Source organism: Raphanus sativus, chromosome 3 (assembly GCF_000801105.2).
Source record: "Raphanus sativus cultivar WK10039 chromosome 3, ASM80110v3, whole genome shotgun sequence".
NCBI lineage: Eukaryota > Viridiplantae > Streptophyta > Magnoliopsida > Brassicales > Brassicaceae > Raphanus > Raphanus sativus.
Genome location: NC_079513.1, coordinates 12,062,037 through 12,084,115, shown reverse-complemented (window position 1 = coordinate 12,084,115; position 22,079 = coordinate 12,062,037). Strand labels below are relative to the sequence as shown.

General features: G+C 34.9%; 5 protein-coding genes across 5 annotated transcripts; 1 reads left to right on the top strand and 4 right to left on the bottom strand.

The window, feature by feature from the left end:
* Nucleotides 1-454: 454 nt before the first annotated feature.
* Nucleotides 455-2,165, bottom strand: LOC130509276 (uncharacterized). The gene is made up of 3 exons (XM_057005060.1): nt 1,971-2,165; nt 1,159-1,892; nt 455-952 (listed from the first exon to the last, which is right to left on the bottom strand). Exons 1-3 carry the CDS (start codon nt 2,028-2,030, stop codon nt 598-600), a joined length of 1,149 nt encoding a protein of 382 aa, XP_056861040.1. The 5' UTR covers nt 2,031-2,165; the 3' UTR covers nt 455-597.
* A 183-nt stretch (nt 2,166-2,348) lies between these two features.
* On the bottom strand, nt 2,349-3,821 carry LOC130509277 (uncharacterized). Its single transcript, XM_057005061.1, has 2 exons — nt 3,646-3,821; nt 2,349-3,565 (listed from the first exon to the last, which is right to left on the bottom strand). Exons 1-2 carry the CDS (start codon nt 3,691-3,693, stop codon nt 2,480-2,482), a joined length of 1,134 nt encoding a protein of 377 aa, XP_056861041.1. The 5' UTR covers nt 3,694-3,821; the 3' UTR covers nt 2,349-2,479.
* A 6,511-nt stretch (nt 3,822-10,332) lies between these two features.
* On the bottom strand, nt 10,333-12,097 carry LOC130509745 (uncharacterized). Its single transcript, XM_057005927.1, has 3 exons — nt 11,902-12,097; nt 11,076-11,821; nt 10,333-10,762 (listed from the first exon to the last, which is right to left on the bottom strand). The coding sequence occupies exons 1-3, from the start codon at nt 11,953-11,955 to the stop codon at nt 10,420-10,422; spliced, it is 1,143 nt and encodes a 380-aa protein (XP_056861907.1). The 5' UTR covers nt 11,956-12,097; the 3' UTR covers nt 10,333-10,419.
* A 228-nt stretch (nt 12,098-12,325) lies between these two features.
* Nucleotides 12,326-16,055, bottom strand: LOC130509980 (uncharacterized). The gene is made up of 4 exons (XM_057006317.1): nt 15,852-16,055; nt 14,371-14,461; nt 13,526-13,620; nt 12,326-13,442 (listed from the first exon to the last, which is right to left on the bottom strand). The coding sequence occupies exons 1-4, from the start codon at nt 16,053-16,055 to the stop codon at nt 12,333-12,335; spliced, it is 1,500 nt and encodes a 499-aa protein (XP_056862297.1). The 3' UTR covers nt 12,326-12,332.
* LOC130509268 (methionine aminopeptidase 1B, chloroplastic-like) lies at nt 15,858-17,072 on the top strand. The gene is made up of 4 exons (XM_057005050.1): nt 15,858-16,437; nt 16,501-16,542; nt 16,663-16,734; nt 16,845-17,072. Exons 1-4 carry the CDS (start codon nt 16,402-16,404, stop codon nt 16,938-16,940), a joined length of 246 nt encoding a protein of 81 aa, XP_056861030.1. The 5' UTR covers nt 15,858-16,401; the 3' UTR covers nt 16,941-17,072.
* Nucleotides 17,073-22,079: the final 5,007 nt, after the last annotated feature.

Below are 22,079 nucleotides of genomic sequence, written 5' to 3'. Positions count from 1 at the left end.
GCATCAAACACCCAATCCCAAAAGGCCAAAGATTTCTAAGCATATAAAACTGGAAGTTAAGAGAAGGGTTTCACATCATGCAGCAGAAAAGGTTCTAAAAAGCAAACCAAACCAATCCTTCTCCTATCAGCATATGGCCATTTACTTGGACAAGAAGATATCCAAAAGCTGAACATCTCACCACTTGTTTGTTCCTTTAGACTCGAATATTCGACCTATCTATACGTATATATCATGTAGAAAAAGAAGCTGATTGACCATATCTTCAGCCAATGATTAATCCTTGTCATTATGGTGGACCATCTTTTTAAAGGTGGTTCTTGTTCTCGAGATCATCTCTTCCTAGTATGTGTCTTCTCTCTTTGGACAGCTCTTTCTAGCTATATATATATATATATATATATATTATTTTTTTTTTTTTTTTAAATCCAGGAGTAGAAATAATATAGAGCCATTGAAAAACGCAATGGATGATGATCCAGGGATTTTACTACTGATCAGATAGTACACAAGTTGGGAGCTAACAGTACCAAGATGGTAATTAAGAAGACACGTCTACTGCAAATTTTCTTTTTAGTTTTTCTAAAACATAACAACTTAGAGAGGAAACGGAGGAAGCCAGTGAGGAGCCCAGAGAGGAAGCATAAAACCTTGGCCGCTAGGTGAATCAGAGGTAGCAGGCTTGGGTTTGAAGGAACGTGGGGTTCTAGTGGCGATATTGTAAACACCATAACCTTCACCATAGCCTTCACCGACGAAATAGATGGAGTTAGGGTTTAAGCCCGGGAATAAGCTGGCATTGACACAAAAAGGCTCGTTATCGCCGAGGAACATGCAGAGATCACCAATGTCTTCTGTGTAACACATGTTCATATCTTCCTCTTCTCTAAACACCATGAACCGCTTTGTGCCACCACAGTCGAATCTTAATGCCTTGATACTCTGGATATACCTGCCAAACCAAGTCAAAATGGATACTTTACGAGACTTTTGTTATTTCAAATATAAGACATTTTACATATCTTTTAACTTTATCAAAAACTATATAGCGAATTATAATATTTTTATTTATAATTAAATTCTAAGCAAATATCATATATTATGAAAATAAGCTTGTAATAATAGCAAATAGCAAATAGACAAAGAGAACCTCGTTACCATTTGACTAGGAACCGTTGTCCTGAGGGAGACTCCACAAAGAGTTGTGTCTTATGACAAGAATCCAAAAGCTGCAACTCGGAATGAGAAAACTGAGGAAGGTTGTGAAAGCGCAACTCATGAAACTCAGGCTTCGTGGATTCAAGACCATCCCAAGACCACAAGTGGTGGCCACCAGAACTTGGCATGTAGAACCTTTGATCTCTCTTGGAATACATCAACTTGGATGGTTCAAAATGATCGAATACATTATGAGGCAAAATGAGATGGACCGCCTTAGTGTCACTCGGCTTATATATACTCACCGGACGTCCCGTAAACTTGACAGCCACAAGGTAGTCTTCTTCCTCTTGAGGAGAAGAGGACATTGCCACGCCACTTACCAAGTCAGCTTGACAACTAATTATATCAGGCCTAGGAAGCAGAGGGATGAACTTGGGTTTGGATTTAAAGCTCAAGGGGTTGCAGAAGTCACTGATTAGTATGGAACGTTTGCCCCATAGAAAAAATCCCCATCCATTGGAACTTCCCACCAGCGAAGACCCAACCAACTCTTTGGGAAATGGCATATCACCGACGATGATATGTTCTTCTTTGGCCGGGTCAAACATGTGGAGCTGTGTCATTACTCCTGGGGATTCTTCATCACCTTCTTTACCACAACAGGTGACACGATACAACAAGTAAGGGTTGGTGGTGGTGGAGGAGGAGAACGTTCGAAGGGTTTGGCATCTCTGTGGAAGCGTGCAGAGTAGACATCAGAAGAAGAAGTACAAAAACTAGAGAAAGAGATTGGCGAGAAGCAAACTTACCAGGGCAAGTTTGCGGAGAGAGGGCTTGGAAGAGAGGCTGAGAAGCAGAGACGACGACATTAGCTTGCACCTGCTCTCAAAAGGGTTTCTGAGTTAGTCTCTTCTTGAGTCTGGATCTAAGACGACACAACGTACTTGTTTGGTTGGCCACAAGTAAAAGGGTTTTCAATTATGTCCCTTTTCTTTTCTCCATTTTCCTCTTTTTCTTCCTTCCCTTATTATATAATCTTGTCACAAAGAAAAAAAAAAGAAAAATCTTATGATCAAATTTGTACAAAAGATTCTTTACATTTTTTTCTTTTTCTTTCTCCCCACGCCTATCAATTATTATCATTTTGAATACCCCACATTAACTATTTCAACCACATCCATATTTTAGATTTCATAATTTTTATTTAAAGAAAAAATAAAGATAGTAACTAGTACAGTTGAAAACCAAACATAGTTCAACACAAATTAGAGACATAATAATCTTGGCATAAACTAGTGAAGGACAGAGTAACTACTAGCTAGAGAGACATTGGAGGGATCCAGTGAAAGGCAAGTGATGCCGTGGAGAAGGATGCAGGAAACTTGGGACGGAAGGAACGTGGTTTTCTAGTAGAGATATCGTAAACACCAAAGCCATCTCCTGCGAAATAAATTGAATTAGGGTTTAAGCCAGGAAAGGAGCTTGCCTTGACACAAAAAGGCTCATTATTCCCCAAGAATATGCAGAGATCACCAATGTCCTCTGTGTAAGACATGACCCTTGTTTCTTCTTCCTCTCTGAACACCATGAAACGCTTTGTTCCGCGACACAAGAAGGTCATCTTCTTGCCCGGTTGGTGGTTCTGAGCGTACCATTTAATTAGGAAACGTTGCCCTGAGGGAGACTCTACAAGGTGCACAGTCTTGGAACATGAGTCCAATAGCTCCCACTCAGACTGGGTCAACTCAGGTTGGTTGATGAACCGCAACTCTTGCACCTCGGAGCCGGTCATATCCTCCTCGAAGAAAGCATCATAGGAAACCAAGAATTGGCCGCCAACACTAGTGGTGTAGAACTTTTCATCCCTCTTTGAATACATAACCTTTGACTGATTAAAATGTTGGAGAAAGGTCTTGAAGTGGACGGAACCAGAGTCCTTGTGTTTGCCACCAGGCCTAAAGAAGTTGATCACAGGTCCTAAGCAGTTGATGGCCACTGCAAAATCATGGCTCTGGTCAGGTGAACAAGTCATGGCAGCGTTAGTGATGGCAAGCTGTTGGGCAGGAATATTAGGCTGACCCATGGGATGTAAAGGAATGGTTTTAGGGTTTGATTTGGAGCCACAAGGACTGTAGTAGTCGCTAATATATACGACTTTATCTTTCTTACCATCAGACCGGGCCTTGAAAACGACCCAACCATGGGACATTCCGACCACAAAACACTCTCCACGAAACTCCAAGGGAAGTGCCTTGTCTCGTACAATCACTTCATCTTCCTTGACCGGGTCAAAATAGTGGATGTCGCTTCTTAAATGAAGATCCTCGTCAAGATTTCCATAAATTGTTTTACCATACACTAAGTACGGGTTGGTGGAGGAGAACATCCGAAAGGTTTGGTATCTCTGTGGAAGTTTGTACAAAGTAGACATCAGAAGAAGAAGAAAACAGAGAGATAATAGAAAAACTAGAGACAGAGAACTACCAGAGCCTGTTTGCGGATAGAGAGGTTGAGAAGCAAAGACGAAAACATAGCTTTGGCCTGCACTGTGCCGCTCTCGAAAGGGTTTCTCAGTTTGATTGGCCACAAAAAAAAAGAAGAAGGGTTTTCACTTATGTGTCTCTCTCCTTTCCTTCCTCTGTTTCCACGTTCTCTACTTTCCTTTTGTTTTTTACTTTCCCAAGTTACATAATCTTGTCACTTGTGACAAAGGTAAAGTAAAATCTTGTGATAACGTCATTCATTTAATGATTAGCATATGTTAGAATTGAAAACCAAACAAAATTTATTCAGCCAAAGTTTGTAAAGCATATTTGAAAGGTAAAAGAACATGTATCTCAACTTCTCACCCACCTTTTTTTTTTATACTAACACATTACCCTAACTTTTTAGAAACTCTGGGATGGAGGTGGTCTCACCACTGATGACCACCCTATCAACTATCATCATACTCAATACCTTACATTTACTGTTCCACTCGCACCAACCACATGAATGTTTTCAGAATTCAAAATTTTATAATACTGTATTATTTAACGAAAAGTAAATATATTAATAGTACAATTGAAAACCAAACAAAAATTATCCAGCCAACGTAGGTAAGTATTTACCTTCAATAAAAATATTAGAAAAATACCTCGTTTTGTTCTTATTTCAGCTACTTTATAAAACTCTTTGAAACTTAAGCCACATTTGGAACAAATTTAAAGTTATGATTGGTGTACAACATTTCTGGAGATATTTTCTGGATGTTGTATTGTTGGTTTAATATTTTTTTAAAGTATATTATACCATTTGATAAAAAAAAGTATATTATACCATATAGTTTTCAAACTAGTTTCAACAATTTTCAGACACTTATGTGAGGGCTTTTTTCAAGCCTTCTTAAATAGATCTAAGTCCTTCTCACAAGTAAAAGTCATGTCTCTCTCACACACACTCCTTTTGTCCTCTGTTTCCAGAATATGTTTCTCCACGTTTTCCAAAAAATCTTGTGATCAAATTTGTACACAAGATTCTCTCTACTATGCACCTAGTATCTTACTCCCTCTGTTTTTAAATAATACATGTTTTGAAATTTTCACACTTTTTAATAAAACATATTAAAATTTACTTATTAGTGCATAGTTTTTTGTTATTTTATATTTCTTATATTTCTAAACCAATAAAATTTCAAGAAATGCAATTAATGTTTTTGAGATTCACAATTATTCATAATTAGTTGACAAAAATTACATTGAAAATATGAAAAATACATCTTTTTGAAACAAAAAAAATTCCTAAAACATACATCTTTAAAAAACAGAGGGAGTATTTACCATTCTCACCTTTGATACCCCCCACTCACATTTATTTATACCAGTTCCAACCACCGATTTTATAGTTTTACTAAATTATTTAGGAAAAATAGTTTTTAGGCCTAAAAATGATAAATATGTCCTATTAAGCTAAATTCATATATTTTTATGTGTCATTATGGTAAATATTTTTGAGATGGCAATACTATCCTTAATTTCAATTAAAATTCGAATCTACAATTAACTAAACATTTATTAAAGATTAAAATATAATTTTTAATAAAAGTAACGAAAACAAAAAAATATTAAAATACCCAAATAAAAAAAACTAAACGTCAAAGTTTTTTTGTATTTTTAATATTAAAATATTGATTTTTATTATTTGTTACTAGAAAATAAAAAACTATAATAAAAATATCAAAACAATAATTTAGAATACGTGATCTACATAAATATTAAAAAAATATTTGGAAATATTCAGTTTCCTTATATTTATTAAATCATTTTTTAAAAAGAAAATTCAGAAAATCGTGGAAATGTTGATTTTTTATTATTTGTTACTAGGAAAATAATGATTTTTAAAATAAAAATATTAAAAATTTCTTACGAGCAACAATAGCAACCGTTAAACTATTTTTAGTTTAAATATTGATTTTATAAAACATGATTGTCTTACTTTTTTAAACAAATCGATTTAATAAATATAAGGAAACTGAATATTCTAAATATTTTCTTCCCATTTTTTTGGAACTGATAATTCTTATCCATAAAATATGTATTCTACTATATGTAGATTACACTAAACATGTTTGAAAGCGGTTTATACTAGTTTTAGATTTACAGTAATGTGTAGATTCTGATTTTTACATGTTTTATATTTATACTAATGTGTAGATTCTGATTTTCACAGATTTTAGAACAATAGGTTAAGCGCAGAATATGTTTTCCAAATGTTTTTAGATTACTATTATTTACGTATATCACATATTCTAAACATAGTAGATTCAATGAAAAAAAGTGGATTACATTTTTTATTGTAGTAGAATGTCAATTCTATTTTCTGTAAAACAAAATATGAAATTATCATTTAAACATTTTTAGAACTGGAAAAAAATACTAATAAGTTCGTATAGGTATTTTGTTAGTAGTTACTATTTTGATTTTTTTTTTATTTATAAAACTATTTATTTTGATCCAGTTTGATCACAAGGTTACGAAAGAGGCTAAAGTGATTATTCACGATTTGTTAAGGTATCTCCAATCTAGGAAGTATGGAAAATTATCTGGGAATTCCAGAGAGTCTCGGTGGATCAAAAATTCAATTTTTTGGCTTTTTAAATGAAAACATCAATAAGAAGGTTAATAGTTGGACAGTTCGTTTTCTCACAAGAGGTGGTAAAGAGATCTTAATTAAATCAGTGTCTTCAGCTATGCAAACGCATGTCATGTCCTGCTTCAAACTCCCAAAAGGGATTACTAAAAAGATTACAAGCACCACAACACATTTCTGGTGGGGGGCAGCGGAAATAAAAAAGATATCCATTGGTTTTCATGGGACAAAATGTATACACACAAGAAAGAGGGAGGCTTGAGTTTTAGAGATCTACAAGATGTTAATACGGCATTATTGGCAAAACAACTATGGCGACTAATAGATAAGCCGGATTGCTTATTCTCGAAGGTGTTTAAAGGAAGGTATTTCCGAAATTCTCATCCACTGGATGATCACAGATCTTACTCTTCATCCTATGGGTGGAGAAGTATATGCTCTGCTAGATCTCTGGTTAAAAAAGGGCTAATCAAAAGAGTTGGTACCAGGCAATCGATTTCTGTTTGGAACGATCCCTGGATCCCGGCTCCTCGCCTGAGATCAGCACTACAAAAAAATCATGTTCAATTTCTAAATCAATCTCTAATGGTGAAGGACCTCATCAATCCACTAGATATGTCTTGGAATGTAAATTTGCTTAATGCATACATACATCCGGATGATGGTAAGATCATCAGAGGTATGGCGGTCAGCCGGAATCAACGGCCTGATAAATATGGTTGGGCGTTCACAGAATCTGGGAAATATTCGGTTAAATCAGGATTTCGAACAGAAACCCTATACCCTGATAGGGGGACCAAGGATAACACCTTTTGGACCAAATATAAAATATTTACTGGCTTTTTCATGGAAACTAAATTGTTCACCAAAATTGCGGCATTTTATTTGGCAGATACTATCCGGAACCTTACCAGTGTTCAAAAATTTAAAGACACGTGGTATTGAATGTGATCTTCGATGTAATATTTGTGGAGCTGAGGAAGAAACAGTAAATCATGTTCTTTTTGAATGCCCACCAGCTTTACAAACATGGGCCTTATCAAGGATCCCATCTCTCCTCGGAGTTTTTCCTTCTACATCAGTTTATACAAGTTTGGATTATCTCTTCTGGAGGCTTCCGAAAGAAGTGGACTCCAACTATTTTCCTTGGATTATGTGGTATATTTGGAAGAATAGAAATGACAAGATCTACACAAATAGGAATGGGAATCCCCAGGAGATACTGCGGAAAGCGGAACTTGAAGAAACACTTTGGACAGAGGCACAATTATTGATACCAATCCCTCACGAGAATGTTCGGTCTCCCACCGATTGGCAAACTTTGGGATCAACCAGGGTATGTTTTGTCGATGGATCTTGGAAGGAACAAGATGTTTTCACTGGACAAGGGTGGTATTGCCGAAAGATAGATTCAGAGGACAAGATGATGGGGGCAATGAATCTCCGACGTAGCCTATCTCCTTTACACGCAAAATGTGAAGCGGTGATTTGGGCAATAGAGTGCATGAAGACCCTACAGTTCTCAGATGTAGTTTTTGCAACGGACTTCTCTTAGTTGGTGAAGATGGTGTCCTCACTGAAGAATGGCCAGCATTCACTACGCACATAGAGGAATTTCGCCGTAGTAAGACTTTCTTCCCTAATTTCAAGATTCGACATATTCCAAGGGCGCAAAACACAATGGCGGACAAGCTTGCTCATAGAGCAAGGAGTTCACCTTCAGCTATGTTATATGTCGATTCGATACCTCCAGTTTGACTTTCTGAACCGGCGTAATTACGTTAGAGTAGTTTCTTGTTGTCAAAAAAAAAACTATTTATTTAATTGATTTTGGAAAATTCGAAAGGATATTAAAGGCAAAAATGGTAAAACTAGAAATTAACCTAATAGAACATAGTTATCATTTTTAGCCTAAAAATAATTTTCCCAATTATTTAACATAACAGAGTACAATTGTAAACCAGACTATTATCCAGCAAAGATATGTATACATGTAAGTGGAAGCATATGTATAAATCTTGTGACAAATGAAAATGAAAAAGAAGAGACTGTAATCAAACTTGTACACAATGTTCTTTACTATTCACCAAGTATTTTTTTTCTTCTCCCCTACTACCCTTTCATTGTTTCATATTTGATAGGGGTGAGCAAAAAAAATAAACCGGACCGAACCAAACCGATCCAACCGAACTCAAACCGATCCAAACCAAACCAAATTCTATGTGTAAACAATTTGGTTCAAGATTTGATCAACTCAAATGGTTCGGTTTAGTTTGGTTTTAAGCCGAACCAAACTGAAAAATCGAAATATTTTTAGTTAGATTAATTAAATATACTAATAATATTAATATTTAATATATTTAACCTAAAAACTAAAAAAAATTATTACATTTTACTTCTAAAAGAATAGAATAATTAACATAACTAAAATGTAAAATGAAAGAATATGAATCTCATACTTTAACATCAAAACTAAAAATTGCTTATGATATTTATTTTAGGTTTAGAGATAATAATAAATTATTGAATTAAATCTTCTAGATTTTTATTGTGATGTTTAGCTTTACGTATAAATATGAAGAATATAATGATTTAGTGTCAAATGTTGATTTTTTATATTTTTATAGATTATATTTTTGTAAACAAACTAGAAAAAACTAAAAAAAAATAAACTATATTGAACTCAACAAACATAAACAAAACCAAATTAAACCGAACCAAACACAAACCAAACTGAATTAAAACTAAACCAAAAATACACCAAACCGAAGTAAAATCAGACCAAACCGAATACAAACTAAACCAAACTAATTTGGATTGACTTTGGTTAAGGTTTTCTTAGACCCAAATAAACCAAACCGAACCCATAATTAAACCGAAATGCCCACCCTTAATATTCGATGAGCTACACATCAAACACTTCTATGTTTTGGATTTCAGAATTGGGTTGAAAGGGTGAATTTGTCAAATATGAATACCAAGATCCAGATTTAATGTGAGATCCGATTTGGATTTGATACGAGATCCGATCCGGATCCACTCTGAAAATTCAGATATCAGAAGGGTCAGATCCGGAAAATAAAATGTGTCAATCATAAGTTGCCAAATTCATAGCCAATGCAAGGTGTCCATATCTTCCTGATCTACCTAGTAGTGTAATGAAGCAAAAACCTCATTCACAATTTGAAGAAGAAGAAAAAGAATGTGCTCAACATTGATACATCAAAAAACATAGAAAACAGCAGCAAAAGTTGTATGCGTAAAGTTTCCTTTGCAGGTGAAGTGTATCGGACAAGTAGCATGCGCTTGTTGGCAGACAAAGTTTGCTTCCCTTGGACTTGAGATCCTCCATTTTCACTGGAAAGAAACAACACAGTGTTCCTTGGACAGCATATATATATCTCCCGTTTACTTGGACAAGAAGATAACTAAAAGCTGCACATCCCACGACTCTTGTGTGTTCCTTCCTTGGAATCGAAAATTCGACATATCTATACATATATATCATATAAAAAGCGAAGCTGATTAACCATCTCTTCAACCAATGCTTAAATCCCTGTCATTCCATCTTTTTAAAGGTGGTTCTTGTTCTCGAGATCATCTCTTCTTAGTATGTGTCTTCTCTCTTTTGACCCCTCTTTTTATAATAGCCGTGTTCTTTTAGAAGATGCTGACGCAGCGACTAGCTACCCAGTTTATAACTATTTTCTTGTTCATGTATCTTGAGAATGACACCGAAGGTGGTACTTTTGTCTATAAAAAATAATCGCAGCACCATTCTAACTGCCGCTATTTTTACAGCGTTTATGACGACAACAAAACCTTTACGGAAGTAACCGCAGCGTCCCCTTAATTAATTTTCCACCATCTTTTTATTTATTTTGATGTTCAATTTTTTATTGCTACTCGCTGCGTCAGCGTCGTCCGAAAGAACACGGCTAATGATTTTTTTTTTTCATTTAGGAGGAGAAATTATATAGAGCTATCTAAGAATACAATGGATGATGATCCAGGGATTCTACTACTGAATAGATTGGAGCTAAGGTAACACTAACAGTACCTGACAAGATGGTAATTAAGAAGACACGTCTACTACAGATTTTGTTTTTAGTTGTTCCAAAACATAACAACTTAGAGAGGAAACGGAGGAAGCCAGTGAGGAGCCCAGAGACGAATCATAAAACCTTGTCCACTTGCGGTAGGCTTGGGTTTGAAGGAACGTGGGGTTCTAGTGGCGATATTGTAAACACCATAGCCTTCACCATAGCCTTCACCGACGAAATAGATGGAGTTAGGGTTTAAGCCCGGGAATAAGCTGGCCTTGACACAAAAGGGCTCGTTACCGCCAAGGAATATGCAGAGATCACCAATGTCTTCTGTGTAACACATGTTCATATCTTCCTCCTCTCTAAACACCATGAACCGCTTTGTGCCACCACAGTTGAATCTTAATGCCTTGATACTCTGGATATACCTGCCAAACCAAAATGAAAGAACAATGTTAATAATACTCTCCATGTTTCAAAATGGACATTTTAGTTAGATATTTTACATATCTTTTAACTTAATTTATTTTACATATCTTTAAATTTTATCAAAAAAACTATATAGCGTATTATGTTTGTAACATTTTTAATCTATAACTAGATTATAAATTCAGTGATTTTTTAGATTTTTTTCTCTTAATATGTATGTATGCATTAAAGCAAATATCATATATATTATGAAATTAAGCTTGTAAATAATAGCAAATCGGAAAAAGCAAATAAACAAGGAGAACCTAGTACCATTTGACTAGGAACCGTTGTCCTGAGGGAGACTCCACAAAGAGTTGTGTCTTATGACAAGAATCCAAAAGCTGCAACTCGGAATGAGAAAACTGAGGAAGGTTGTGAAAGCGCAACTCATGGAACTTAGGCTGCGTGGAATCAGGAGTACCATCCCAAGACCACAAGTGGTGGCCACCAGAACTTACCATGTAGAACCTTTGATCTCTCTTGGAATACATCAACTTGGATGATTCAAAATGATCGAATACATTATGAGGCAAAATGAAATGGAGCGCGGCCTTAGTGTCACTCGGCTTATATATACTCACCATACGTCCGGTAAACTTGACAGCCACGAGGTAGTCTTCTTCCTCTTCATCAGGAGAAGAGGACATAGCCACGCCACTTACCAACTCGGCTTGACAATCAATTAGGTCAGGCCTAGGAAGCGGAGAGAAGAACTTGGGTTTTGATTTAGAGCTAGAGGGGTTGCAGAAGTCACTGATTCGTATGGAACGTTGGCCCCATAGAAAAACACCCCACCCATGAGAACTTCCCACCAGCAAAGACCCAACCAACTCTTCGGGAAATGGCATATCACCGACGATGATATGTTCTTCTTTGGCTGGGTCAAACATGTGGAGCTGTGTCATTACACCTGGGGTTTCTTCATCATCACCTTGTTCACCACAACAGGTGACACGATAAAACAAGTTAGGGTTGGTGGTGGTGGTGGAGGAGAACGTCCGAAGGGTTTGGCATCTCTGTGGAAGCGTACGAAGTGGACATCAGAAGAATAAACACAAAAAACTAGAGAAAGAGATTGGAGAGAAGAAAAAACTACCTGAGCAAGTTTGCGGAGAGAGAGCTTGGAAGAGAGGCTGAGCAGCAACGACATACTATAGTTCGGCCTGATCTCAAACGAGTTTCTGAGTTAGATCTAAGAAAACACAGAGTACTTGTTAGGTTGGCCACAAGCCCACAACAACAACAACAAAAAAAAAAAAAGGGTTTTCAATTATGTCGCTTTCTTTTCGCCACGTTTCCTCCTTTTTTCTTTTTTTTCTTCAAAGAAAAAAATAAAAATCTTGTCATACAAATTTGTACAAAAGATTCTTCTTTACTATTTCAGACTACATGAACGCTTTATACTATTTCATAATAATAAAATTTTATTTAAAGAAAAAGAAAGATACAATTAAAAACCAAACATAATAAATATACTGTCAAATTAGAGACAACATAATGATAATTTTTTTTTTCGGACAGCAGCAACTAGTAGAGAGACATTGGAGGGATCCAGTGAAAGGCGGATGATGGTGCTCTGGAGAAGGGTGCGGGAGACTTGGGACGGAAGGAACGTGGTTTTCTAGTGGCTATATCGTAAACACCAAAGCCATCTCCTGCAAAATAAATGGAGTTTGGGATTAAGCCAGGGAAGGAGCTTGCCTTGACACAGAAGGGCTCACTATTGCCCAAGAATATGCAGAGATCACCAATGTCCTCTGTGTAAGACATGATCATCCCCCCCTCGTCCTCTCTGAACACCATGAAACGCTTTGTTCCGCGACACAAGAAGTTTATCTTCTTGCCCGGTTGATGGTTCTGAGCGTACCATTTGACTAGGAAACGTTGTTGCCCCGAGGCCGAGGGAGACTCTACAAGGTGTACAGTCTTGGAACATGAGTCCAACACCTCCCACTCCGACTGAGTCAACTCAGGATGGTTGATGAACCGCAACTCTTGCATCTCGGAGCCTGTCATATCCTCCTCGAAGAAAGCATCGTAGTAAATCAAGAATCGGCCGTCAACACTAGTGGTGTAGAACTTTTCATCTCTCTTTGAATACATAACCTTTGACTGATTAAAATGTTGGAGAGGAGTCTTAAAGTAAACCGAACCAGAGTCCTTGTGTTTGCCACCAGGCCTAAAGAAGTTGATAAAATGTCCTAAGCAGTTGACAGCCACTGCGAAATCATTGCTTTGATCAGGTGAACAAGTCATTGCGACGTTAGTGACGCCTAGCTGTTGGGCAGGAGGATCAAGTTGTTGGCCCATGGGATACAAAGGAATGGTTTTAGGGTTTGATTTGGAGCCACAAGGACTGTAGTAGTCGCTAATATACACGACTTTATCATCATCAGACCGGGCCTTGAAAACAACCCAACCATGGGACATTCCGACCTCAACACACTCTTTAAGAAGAAACTCCAAGGGAAGTGCCTTGTCTCGTACAATCACTTCATCTTCCTTGACCGGGTCAAAATAGTGGATGTCGGTTCTTACATGAACATCTTCATCAGGATTTCGATAAACTGTGATACCATACGCTAAATAGGGGTTGGTGGAGGAAGAGGAGGAGAACATCCCAAGGGTTTGGTATCTCTGCGTACGAGATAGAGACATCAGACGAAACAAAAAAAAAAAAAAAACAGAGAAAACAGAGCAAGGGTGAATAAGAGAAATACCAGAGCAAGTTTGCGGATAGAGGAGAGCTTGGCAGAGAGGCTGAGAATCAAAGACGAAGATATTGCTTGCTTTTTGCACTTGTTTGATTGGCCGCCTTCCACAAAGAATAAGGGTTTTCAATTATGTGTCCCTTTTTTTCAATCAGGGATCAAAATAGATCTTCATAAGACAGATAGTATTGTCCGTTGTCGAATCGTCTATGTAATATTTGCTTGACAGGTTTAAGTTATTTTGCATATAGGAAAAAGGCGGAAATGAGGAAAGACGGAAGAATCAAATATTTCTTGTAGGTTTTGAGGTGTGGTAGAATCACAGGGCCGCCTTTTTCAATCAGGGATCAAACTCTCTCTTTTATTTTCTTTACTATGCACCAAATCTTCTTCTTTTCCTTTCTCACTTATCATGTTTCATTACCCCATATTTACTATACACCACCTGCGCCAACCATAACTTATCAATGTTTTAGATTTCAAATTTTATTACTTTATTCAATGGAAAATAACTGTGTTTCAAAAATAAAAAGAATCAATGCAAAATAATGATAGTTTTTCGGAGAACTGAAAACCAAACCAAAATTATCCAGACAAAATATGTAAAGAAGATTTCAAAGGTTAAAACAAGAATATGTATCTCAACCCCACTCTTAAAGTTCAGCGAAGAGGTCAAGCGACCTCATTCGTAGGGCTCAGCGAAGAGGTCAAGCATACAACCGGAGAAATCACTCTTTTTATATACGTCGAGGGAATCAACATGTCGACCTAGTTCCTTGTTGTCGATTACCTTCATCCTACAATATGATTCTCGGACGATCCTTGATCCATGACATGGAGGCCGTCTCCTTAACGCTCCATCAAATGGTGAAATTCTCCACTTCTTGGAGCGCAAGAGCAGTTAGGGGCAACCATGAAAACTCTCGGTCCTGCTATCAGACTACTCTGAAAGGAAAGACCAAAGTCTTATAATAATTACATAGCGAACCTCCGACTCATCACGCTGAGGAGCTGGAGGTCGAAGAAATAGACGACGTGCCATTAGTCGAAGAAGACCAGACTCAACACCTCAAGGTCGGTTCCAAGCTATCCGAAGGAATAAAGAGGAGATTGATTGACTTCCTCAGTTCCAACTCCGACTGTTTCGCCTTGTCCCACGTCGATATGCTAGGTATCGATCCGGAAACCATTATGCACAAGCTGCAAATATGCCTTCAACATGAGCCAGTCAGACAGAAGAGGAGAAAGTTCGCTCCTGAAATGAACGCGATCACCAACGAAGAGGTCATGAACCTGCTCGACGCAAGATTCACTCACGAGGTCCAGTACCCGGAATGGATAGCCAACGTGGTCGTGGTCAAGAAGAAGAATGGGAAGTGGAAAGTGTGTATAGATTTCACAAACCTCAATAAATCATGCCCAAAGGATCCATTTTCTTTTCCTCATATCGACAAGCTCGTTTACGCCATGCCACGGTGGGCACCAGCTCATAAGATTTATGGATGCATTCTCCGGCTACTTATTTTGCATATAGGAAAAAGGCGGACCTGTGATTCTACCACACCTCAAAACCTACAAGAAATATTTGATTCTTCCGTCTTTCCTCATTTGTATACACAACTTAAACCTGTCAAAAAAATTAATATATGATTAACGTAATTGCTTAATTTTTTTAATAATATAAAATTAAACAAAAAATAAGGGATAATACAAAAATTGTTATCAACTATTTATTATTCATAATCATTAATTAATGTCATATATATATTTATATTAATCATATTCGGTAATTATGTACCTTTTATTAACGAAATAAATGAAATATTCCTTTTATACTACTAATCAGTTTAATATTTATTTTAATAAAAATATAATATATGTTTAGATGGACCAACCTATTTTTCTAATGATTCTAAAAATCATACTAATGATGAGTGATGACACATGACTACGAAAAAATGTTATAAGGCTTCTCAATTAATATATAAGGGATGATATGATTTTATAAATACTTTCAGAACAGAAGGATAACTCAAAAAAGAGTTTTATGTTTTATAGTATACTAGAGTTTAATCCGCACATTCGTGCGGGTAATCTTTTCTTTTTATAAGTTTTGATATTAACATAATTATTTTGAATATGGGATTGATATCTTAGTGTTATGTATTGTATAAAACTAAATCTTATTGTTTAGGTTTCTTATTAATATAGAGTGATTTATGGGAAATTGCCACAAATACCATTTCCCTTATACCACTTTTCAATTATACACTAACCAACTATACCACCAAATTTTTAATGGTCAAAATACAATTGTACCCTTGAATAGTTATACAATTGTAGCGACATGATTCTCTTCTCCTTCTCCATTGTGAGGGACCGTCTTGTCGAGGAGATGAAGTTGCCGCTGCTCCACGGTGTGGATCAGACGTGCGGCGGCTTCGGCTGAGGAGGACGATGCGTTGCTCGATTGGAGATCATCGGTGGCTGCTGCTGGTGGTGGTTGTGCAGAGGCAGCAACCGTTGGTTCGGATTCCATGGAAGCACTCTCTCTCTCTCTCTCTCTCTCTCTCTCTCTCTCTCTCTCTCTCTCTCTCTCTCTCTCTTTTCTCGACTTCTCTCTCTCTCTCTCACTGTTCTCTGCCTTGGGAACTGCAACGGAAGAGGCGGAGATTTGGTAGATTCGGATAGGGGGTTTCTTTGGGGGGTCAGAGTAAATCCGGTTTACGATTTGTTTTCAGAACCGGTTGAAGTTATCGAATTGAGACCACCGGAGAAGCAGAAGAAGGATGTTGTCAGTGACTCCGCCGCTGATCGATCCGGGATGACGAAGTCAACGGCATGGTGGATTCCCTAAAAGTGTTTGTACTTCAATTAACGAGTGTATGTGTCATGGGATACCAGATTCTCGCCAGCTACAGGTTTGGATTGTGCTTTTTAATGGATTTTATATGTTTACCACTCACTGTTGTATCTTATTGTAGAGTGGAGATATAATAAACATCCATGTCACGGTTTACTTGGATGTAAGTCTTTTTGACTTCTTTCACTTCTCTGTAGACAGTTTTACTTACACACTGTTTTAAGTCACTAAAGCTTGAGACATCGAATCATATTAAAATTTGTGGATTTTGAAACTGCAACAGGGTTACCATGGAGATACATCAAGAACTTTCTTCTGTGGAGAAGTAACTGAAGGTTTTAAACAACTTGTAAAGGTTAGTTTTCTTTTTTTTTTCTTTTGTTCTCATTGTGTTGTCTCTGCATTGTTAATAATAAATGGATTCTGTTTAGTGTGCTAATTGTTGTTGGTTTATTGTTCTGGAAGGTTACGGAGGAATGCTTGGAGAAAGGAATAGCCGTTTGTAAAGATGGAGCAAGCTTCAAGAAAATCAGCTTGTGCATGTGCTTGGTGTTGAACTGATAGATACCGTGCTTTTGCTTTTCCACCAAATGTAAACAAAAATTTAATGTCTAAGTATGGAGTTTGAATATTTTGCAGGGCTATAGCTGTGAAAAATCAGCTTATAAGCCATTATAAATCAGTTTATAAACCTTTATAAATTACTTCATAAACACTTATCATTCAGTTGACAAAAAATTCATAAAAACAATTTATAAACTCTTATAAATCAGTTTAAAACTTTCATAAATTATTTTTGAGTTGCTTATACTCATTCTTTCTAGCATCCCTCACAAGAATTCTCAAGTTACACACATTTATATGTTCTTATAGATATGTGCGATCAACTCTTGTTTAAAATTATTTTTTATAAAGACTTATAAATCGTCAACTCTTGTTTTAAAACTGTTTATAAAGACTTATAAGTCGTCAACTCTTGTTTTAAAACTTTTCATAAAGACTTATAAACCGTCGAGTTGTACCTTAAAAATGATTTTATAAAGGTTTATAAATCATTTATAGGAGAATATATATACTATTGATATATAAGGGTTTATAAATGATTTCTAAATCTTTAAAAATGATTTATAAACATTTATAAATTATTTATAATCCTTGTAAAGCCTTATAGACTGAATTTATAAACTCTTATAAATGAAGTATACATTAATAATTTATTTAGAAAGCCTTATAGCTTAATTTTGTAAACTCTTATAAAGTCTTATTAATTGTTTTATAAACCATTATAAGGAAGCGGATCACGTCTTCCCTTGAGAGACAGCAAAAATTGTCCCGGCTTGAAGCCTTGGAAGTAGCAGGCCTGCTGGAGTCATTGGATGATAGACCACTGCTACTGCTAGAGTTTTTGCTGTTCTTCAGCTATTTTCCATTGTAAAGAATGGAGAATCTCTTGCTCATACCACTACAAAAAAACACTTATATTGCATCACATAAATAGTATCAGAAAAATAAGTGATACTATTTTGAATTGTTTATTAACAAATGATACAAAATATGTGTTTATAACATCAGTTACAACAAATGATGTTTTATTAATTAACTTAGCATCATTTTCAGTAAAATTGATATAAATCTATATTAGTTACACCATTTTCGAAAAAATGATACAAAATATGGGTTTACATCATTTAAATAACTGATACAAATACAAATTTGTGTTAGTATTACTTATAGAAATGATACAAAGTTAACATCATTTAAATAAAAGAAGCAAAAATTGCATCAATAAATAAATGATATTAACACAATTCAGTTGAAATAAATCTGTAGTTCATGGTAGTTACGTCAAAAAATTTAGAATATATATATATATATAAATATGTAATAGTTAATATATATCATTTTAACATTACTTATAACAGCTAATGTTTTTCTAATTACCTTAACGTTAGTTCAATAAAATGATATGATAACTATTCATTTATATCATTTTAACAAAATAGTTACATTAATTTATATAAATTATATAATTGATGCATGAATTTTTTTATTAATTTTAATTTTTAAAATAATACAAATTATGTTCAATGTTATTATTTTAGTATTATAAAATTATTATATAATTTGTTTCCATCAGTAACTTTTTTTCTTTTCTTTTCTCCTAAATTGATTTACTTTTTTTTTTGTAACTGAAAATTTGATTTACTTAGATTTGAGAGTATTAACCAAACTAACCCCTGAAATTTCGTTTCCCTCTTTCTCTATAACCACATACTCCTATTTTCTTGCTCTTCCTCTCCACTTATATTTTCTTTCTCTCTGTAATCCCGTAGAGTTTGAGAAGATCAATCTGCTCTCCACTTTTTTTTTATTCTTGCCGTTCTCTCTAAGCATGTAGAACTTGACAAACTAATTGACTTATGGCTGTAGGGAACTTTGGCATTCTGAGTCACCACCAATGTTGCACCAGGTGAAAAACATGAAAATCTCTATGATTATCCTCTCTGATTCTACTATTTCTTCTCTTTCTAATGTTAAAGCTATTATTGATACGTTGATTTTGTTCAGGTTTGATTTTGGCTTACTGATTGCATTGTTGACACAAGACTTTGGACTTAGTTGGAAAGTCGTGGAAGTTCATGGAGAAAGACAGAGCAGTGTTCATGGAGATGTGAATAATGATTAGTTTTATAATATTGTTTAGCAATTTTTTGTTTATTTATGCCTTGTGAGTTTGTCCGATGAATGAATTGTGTTATTTCTTTTTTACGTGCACTGATTTTCCTAATTAATTAATTAATTGTTTTGTATGTATTAATATACATTTTTCAGAAGTCAATAAAATATTTTACATTTTTTATAATAATTTGTATCAGTTTAAAAAGTGCATGGATTTAATAGTTTATATCAAAAAAATTAAACTAATATAATTTTAAAATTATTTAGAAAATAAAATTAATTTTAGATTATCTATTAATAAATGACATAATAATTCACATCAATTATTTTAGTTGATATAATAGTAACATCGTTTATAAAAGTTGATGTAAATGTTAACTTCATTTATTACAAGTGATATATATTGAGATCAGTTATATAGTTGATGCAAATATTTAATAAATTTACATCAATTATTAATGAAGTGATACATATTATTTGCATCACCACTTTCAGAGTCATTTATTTAAATGATGCAAAAAATTTTTACATCATTTATAACTAATGCAAATATAAAAAATAAATGATGTAAACTAGGCTTTTTTTTTTGTAGTGTACCCCTCCAAACAACTCTTTCAGAATTATAGTTATATAAATATTTATATGTTTTTTATAAACTTGGTTGATACGAGGTTTTATAAGCTCCTATACAATTTATAGATGGTTCATAAATGGTTTTATACTCTTATAAATGATTTATATACAAAACGTTTTCATATATCTATATGATTGGTTTTATAAACCTTTATAAACATACATCAATAGTTTTATTCTGAGAACCAGACTGAAGGTTAACGAACTGAGAGACCAGTAGCTTTGAGATTCCACTCATAACTACTTCCACCTCATCTGGTTCTCTTGACCATCTCAACCCACAGTATTCGCCTGTTGCAACTTGCGTCTTGTCGTAGCAAGAACTTTCTACTAATCCAACTGTGATGATGGCCTAGGTATCTGAAAGACAAAATGATAGCAACTCACAACATCAACAGAGACCCCAAGTATCTCTCAATGCTCAATCATCTCAATGCTCAATTATACCTTTTTATAAGGCCTTATAAAAAAACTATAAGAGAATGATGTTCTTTAATAAGAAACAAAATTGGTAGAGAGTTGGTTAATTTGGTGAATACGAGTCGAAGAACATTAGAAGTGCATTGAGGAAACACAATCGAAGCTATGTGGACAATCAAAATAAATATTTGATAATGCTTACCTGAGATGATGCTGCTGCTGCTCTGAGCTGTCCTGAAACAACGGGAGATGTGATCACAATCTGCACTCCATCGATAACTTGTGGGGGTGTTGGCCGGAGTCGGAGCGAGGAGTCCCATGGGAGAAGTAGGGAGATGGATGAAGGGACGAGATTCAACTGATATCTTTTTAATAAGATGTGCTTCTTCTTCTTCAACCTTCTACAACAGATTCTTGACCTGACCCCTCAAGAGAGCCTCGCCAGATCCAGGAGTGCTCTTGATTCTGATCTTCCCAACAACAACTCCTGAAGATGGAATCTGCATCGCCAGTCCAACTATCAACGAGTCATTGGTTATGTCGATCGTCGCTATAGTCGCTCAGTTTGCTTCATGAGAGAGGATACCATCGATCTAATTGCCCTGGCTCGATCTCGTCGCCGTCGATCTCGTCGCCGTCGCCGTCATCACTGGATCTCATCGCTATCACCATCGTCAATTTCATCGCATGCCGAGAGAGAAAGTGTGTAATTAAGTTAGAATTTTGATAGGGCTATTTTTGTCTTTTGTCTATTAATGATTTATGTATTTTTGAAGTGTATATATGAAATTTCCCCGTGATTTATTTTATGTAGTTTTCTTCTTATTAATTTTTATTATATTTTCGAATTTGGTACTATTAATATGTACTTTGAAATAATCAAATTAAGAATCTTCTTCAACATATATCTTTTGAAAATATATAGCTATAGAAATAAAATTTTAGCATATGTTAAAAACTTTATTTTTGTATAAAAATATTACATAGTTAACAAATTTTAACCCGTTTAATAGTAAATGATAATTTATTTAAATGAAAGCATTTTTTAAAAAATTAAATAGTTTAATTTGCCAATTTAATATATTATTTCTGTTTTTAATTTATATAATACTTCTATTTTATTATAATACAAACTATAATTATAAATTTATTTAAAATAGCATAGAACTTTTTCTTTTATAATAGTTTTTAGTTAATATTAAATTTATTATATTATTAATTACGAAACTAATTAATATATTATTTAATAAAACTATTTAAAAACGAGTAGAATTTTGTTAGATTTTTCTCAACATGTTTTGTTATAATTAAAATAAAATTCAAATTATAGGTTAAATTCATTTATTATTAATAATCTTATTGTTTTTATGTCATATTATGTAATTAATAAAATAAACCTATTTTGACTTTTTATAGTTGATGAAAATGGCACTTCTCTTTTTTTTTGTCAATAACTTTTCATTAAAGATTATCAAGAAGTAGGAGTATAAATAAAGTTTACAAACACATGGACACAAAGAAAACACGTGTCATACAAAAACTTAAGCATAATCCACGTGTTAAAGAAAAGCATGCAGATCGGAAAAACTTTTGCTCCACCGCTGGTAAAGTTTCAGACTGAAAAAAACGCCGACAAAGTCTTTATCATTCCTGCAACACTTCCATCTTCTTTGATTTGCACTCACTACCTGTCTCCCTTACGCTTTCTGCCGATGTTGATGTGTTGTAAATCTTACATCTCCGATTCATAGCACAGGGACTGCTCAATGATAGCTAAAGTTGATCCTTTGTTGGACCGCTTGCATTAGAACGCCAAACTCTACTGAATCTCCTTTGAAGCAACTGAGTTTAGTCCATCATCTTCATCCCCTTTTCCAATTAGAAAGCTCAACTGTTGACATTTTGACTCTTCTTGACTTGGCCTCTCTGTTTTGTTCTCTGTTTCTGTCTTGTGTTTTATCATAACAC

Excerpts from the sequence above, each read along its gene's own strand:
- LOC130509276 (XM_057005060.1), bottom strand. The coding sequence starts at position 2,030 with ATGTCGTCGTCTCTGCTTCTCAGCCTCTCTTCCAAGCCCTCTCTCCGC. Across the intron at positions 1,893-1,970 it reads CTCTCCGCAAACTTGCCCTG|AGATGCCAAACCCTTCGAAC; the intron begins GTAAGTTTGCTT and ends ACGCTTCCACAG. Across the intron at positions 953-1,158 it reads CAACGGTTCCTAGTCAAATG|GTATATCCAGAGTATCAAGG; the intron begins GTAACGAGGTTC and ends TTGGTTTGGCAG.
- LOC130509745 (XM_057005927.1), bottom strand. The coding sequence starts at position 11,955 with ATGTCGTTGCTGCTCAGCCTCTCTTCCAAGCTCTCTCTCCGCAAACTT. Across the intron at positions 11,822-11,901 it reads CTCTCCGCAAACTTGCTCAG|AGATGCCAAACCCTTCGGAC; the intron begins GTAGTTTTTTCT and ends ACGCTTCCACAG. Across the intron at positions 10,763-11,075 it reads CAACGGTTCCTAGTCAAATG|GTATATCCAGAGTATCAAGG; the intron begins GTACTAGGTTCT and ends TTGGTTTGGCAG.
- LOC130509277 (XM_057005061.1), bottom strand. The coding sequence starts at position 3,693 with ATGTTTTCGTCTTTGCTTCTCAACCTCTCTATCCGCAAACAGGCTCTG. Across the intron at positions 3,566-3,645 it reads CTATCCGCAAACAGGCTCTG|AGATACCAAACCTTTCGGAT; the intron begins GTAGTTCTCTGT and ends AAACTTCCACAG.
- LOC130509980 (XM_057006317.1), bottom strand. The coding sequence starts at position 16,055 with ATGGAATCCGAACCAACGGTTGCTGCCTCTGCACAACCACCACCAGCA. Across the intron at positions 14,462-15,851 it reads AGAATCATGTCGCTACAATT|AGTAGTCTGATAGCAGGACC; the intron begins GTATAACTATTC and ends CTTTCCTTTCAG. Across the intron at positions 13,443-13,525 it reads CTATCCGCAAACTTGCTCTG|AGATACCAAACCCTTGGGAT; the intron begins GTATTTCTCTTA and ends TCTCGTACGCAG.
- LOC130509268 (XM_057005050.1), top strand. The coding sequence starts at position 16,402 with ATGTGTCATGGGATACCAGATTCTCGCCAGCTACAG. Across the intron at positions 16,438-16,500 it reads CAGATTCTCGCCAGCTACAG|AGTGGAGATATAATAAACAT; the intron begins GTTTGGATTGTG and ends ATCTTATTGTAG. Across the intron at positions 16,543-16,662 it reads ATGTCACGGTTTACTTGGAT|GGTTACCATGGAGATACATC; the intron begins GTAAGTCTTTTT and ends AAACTGCAACAG.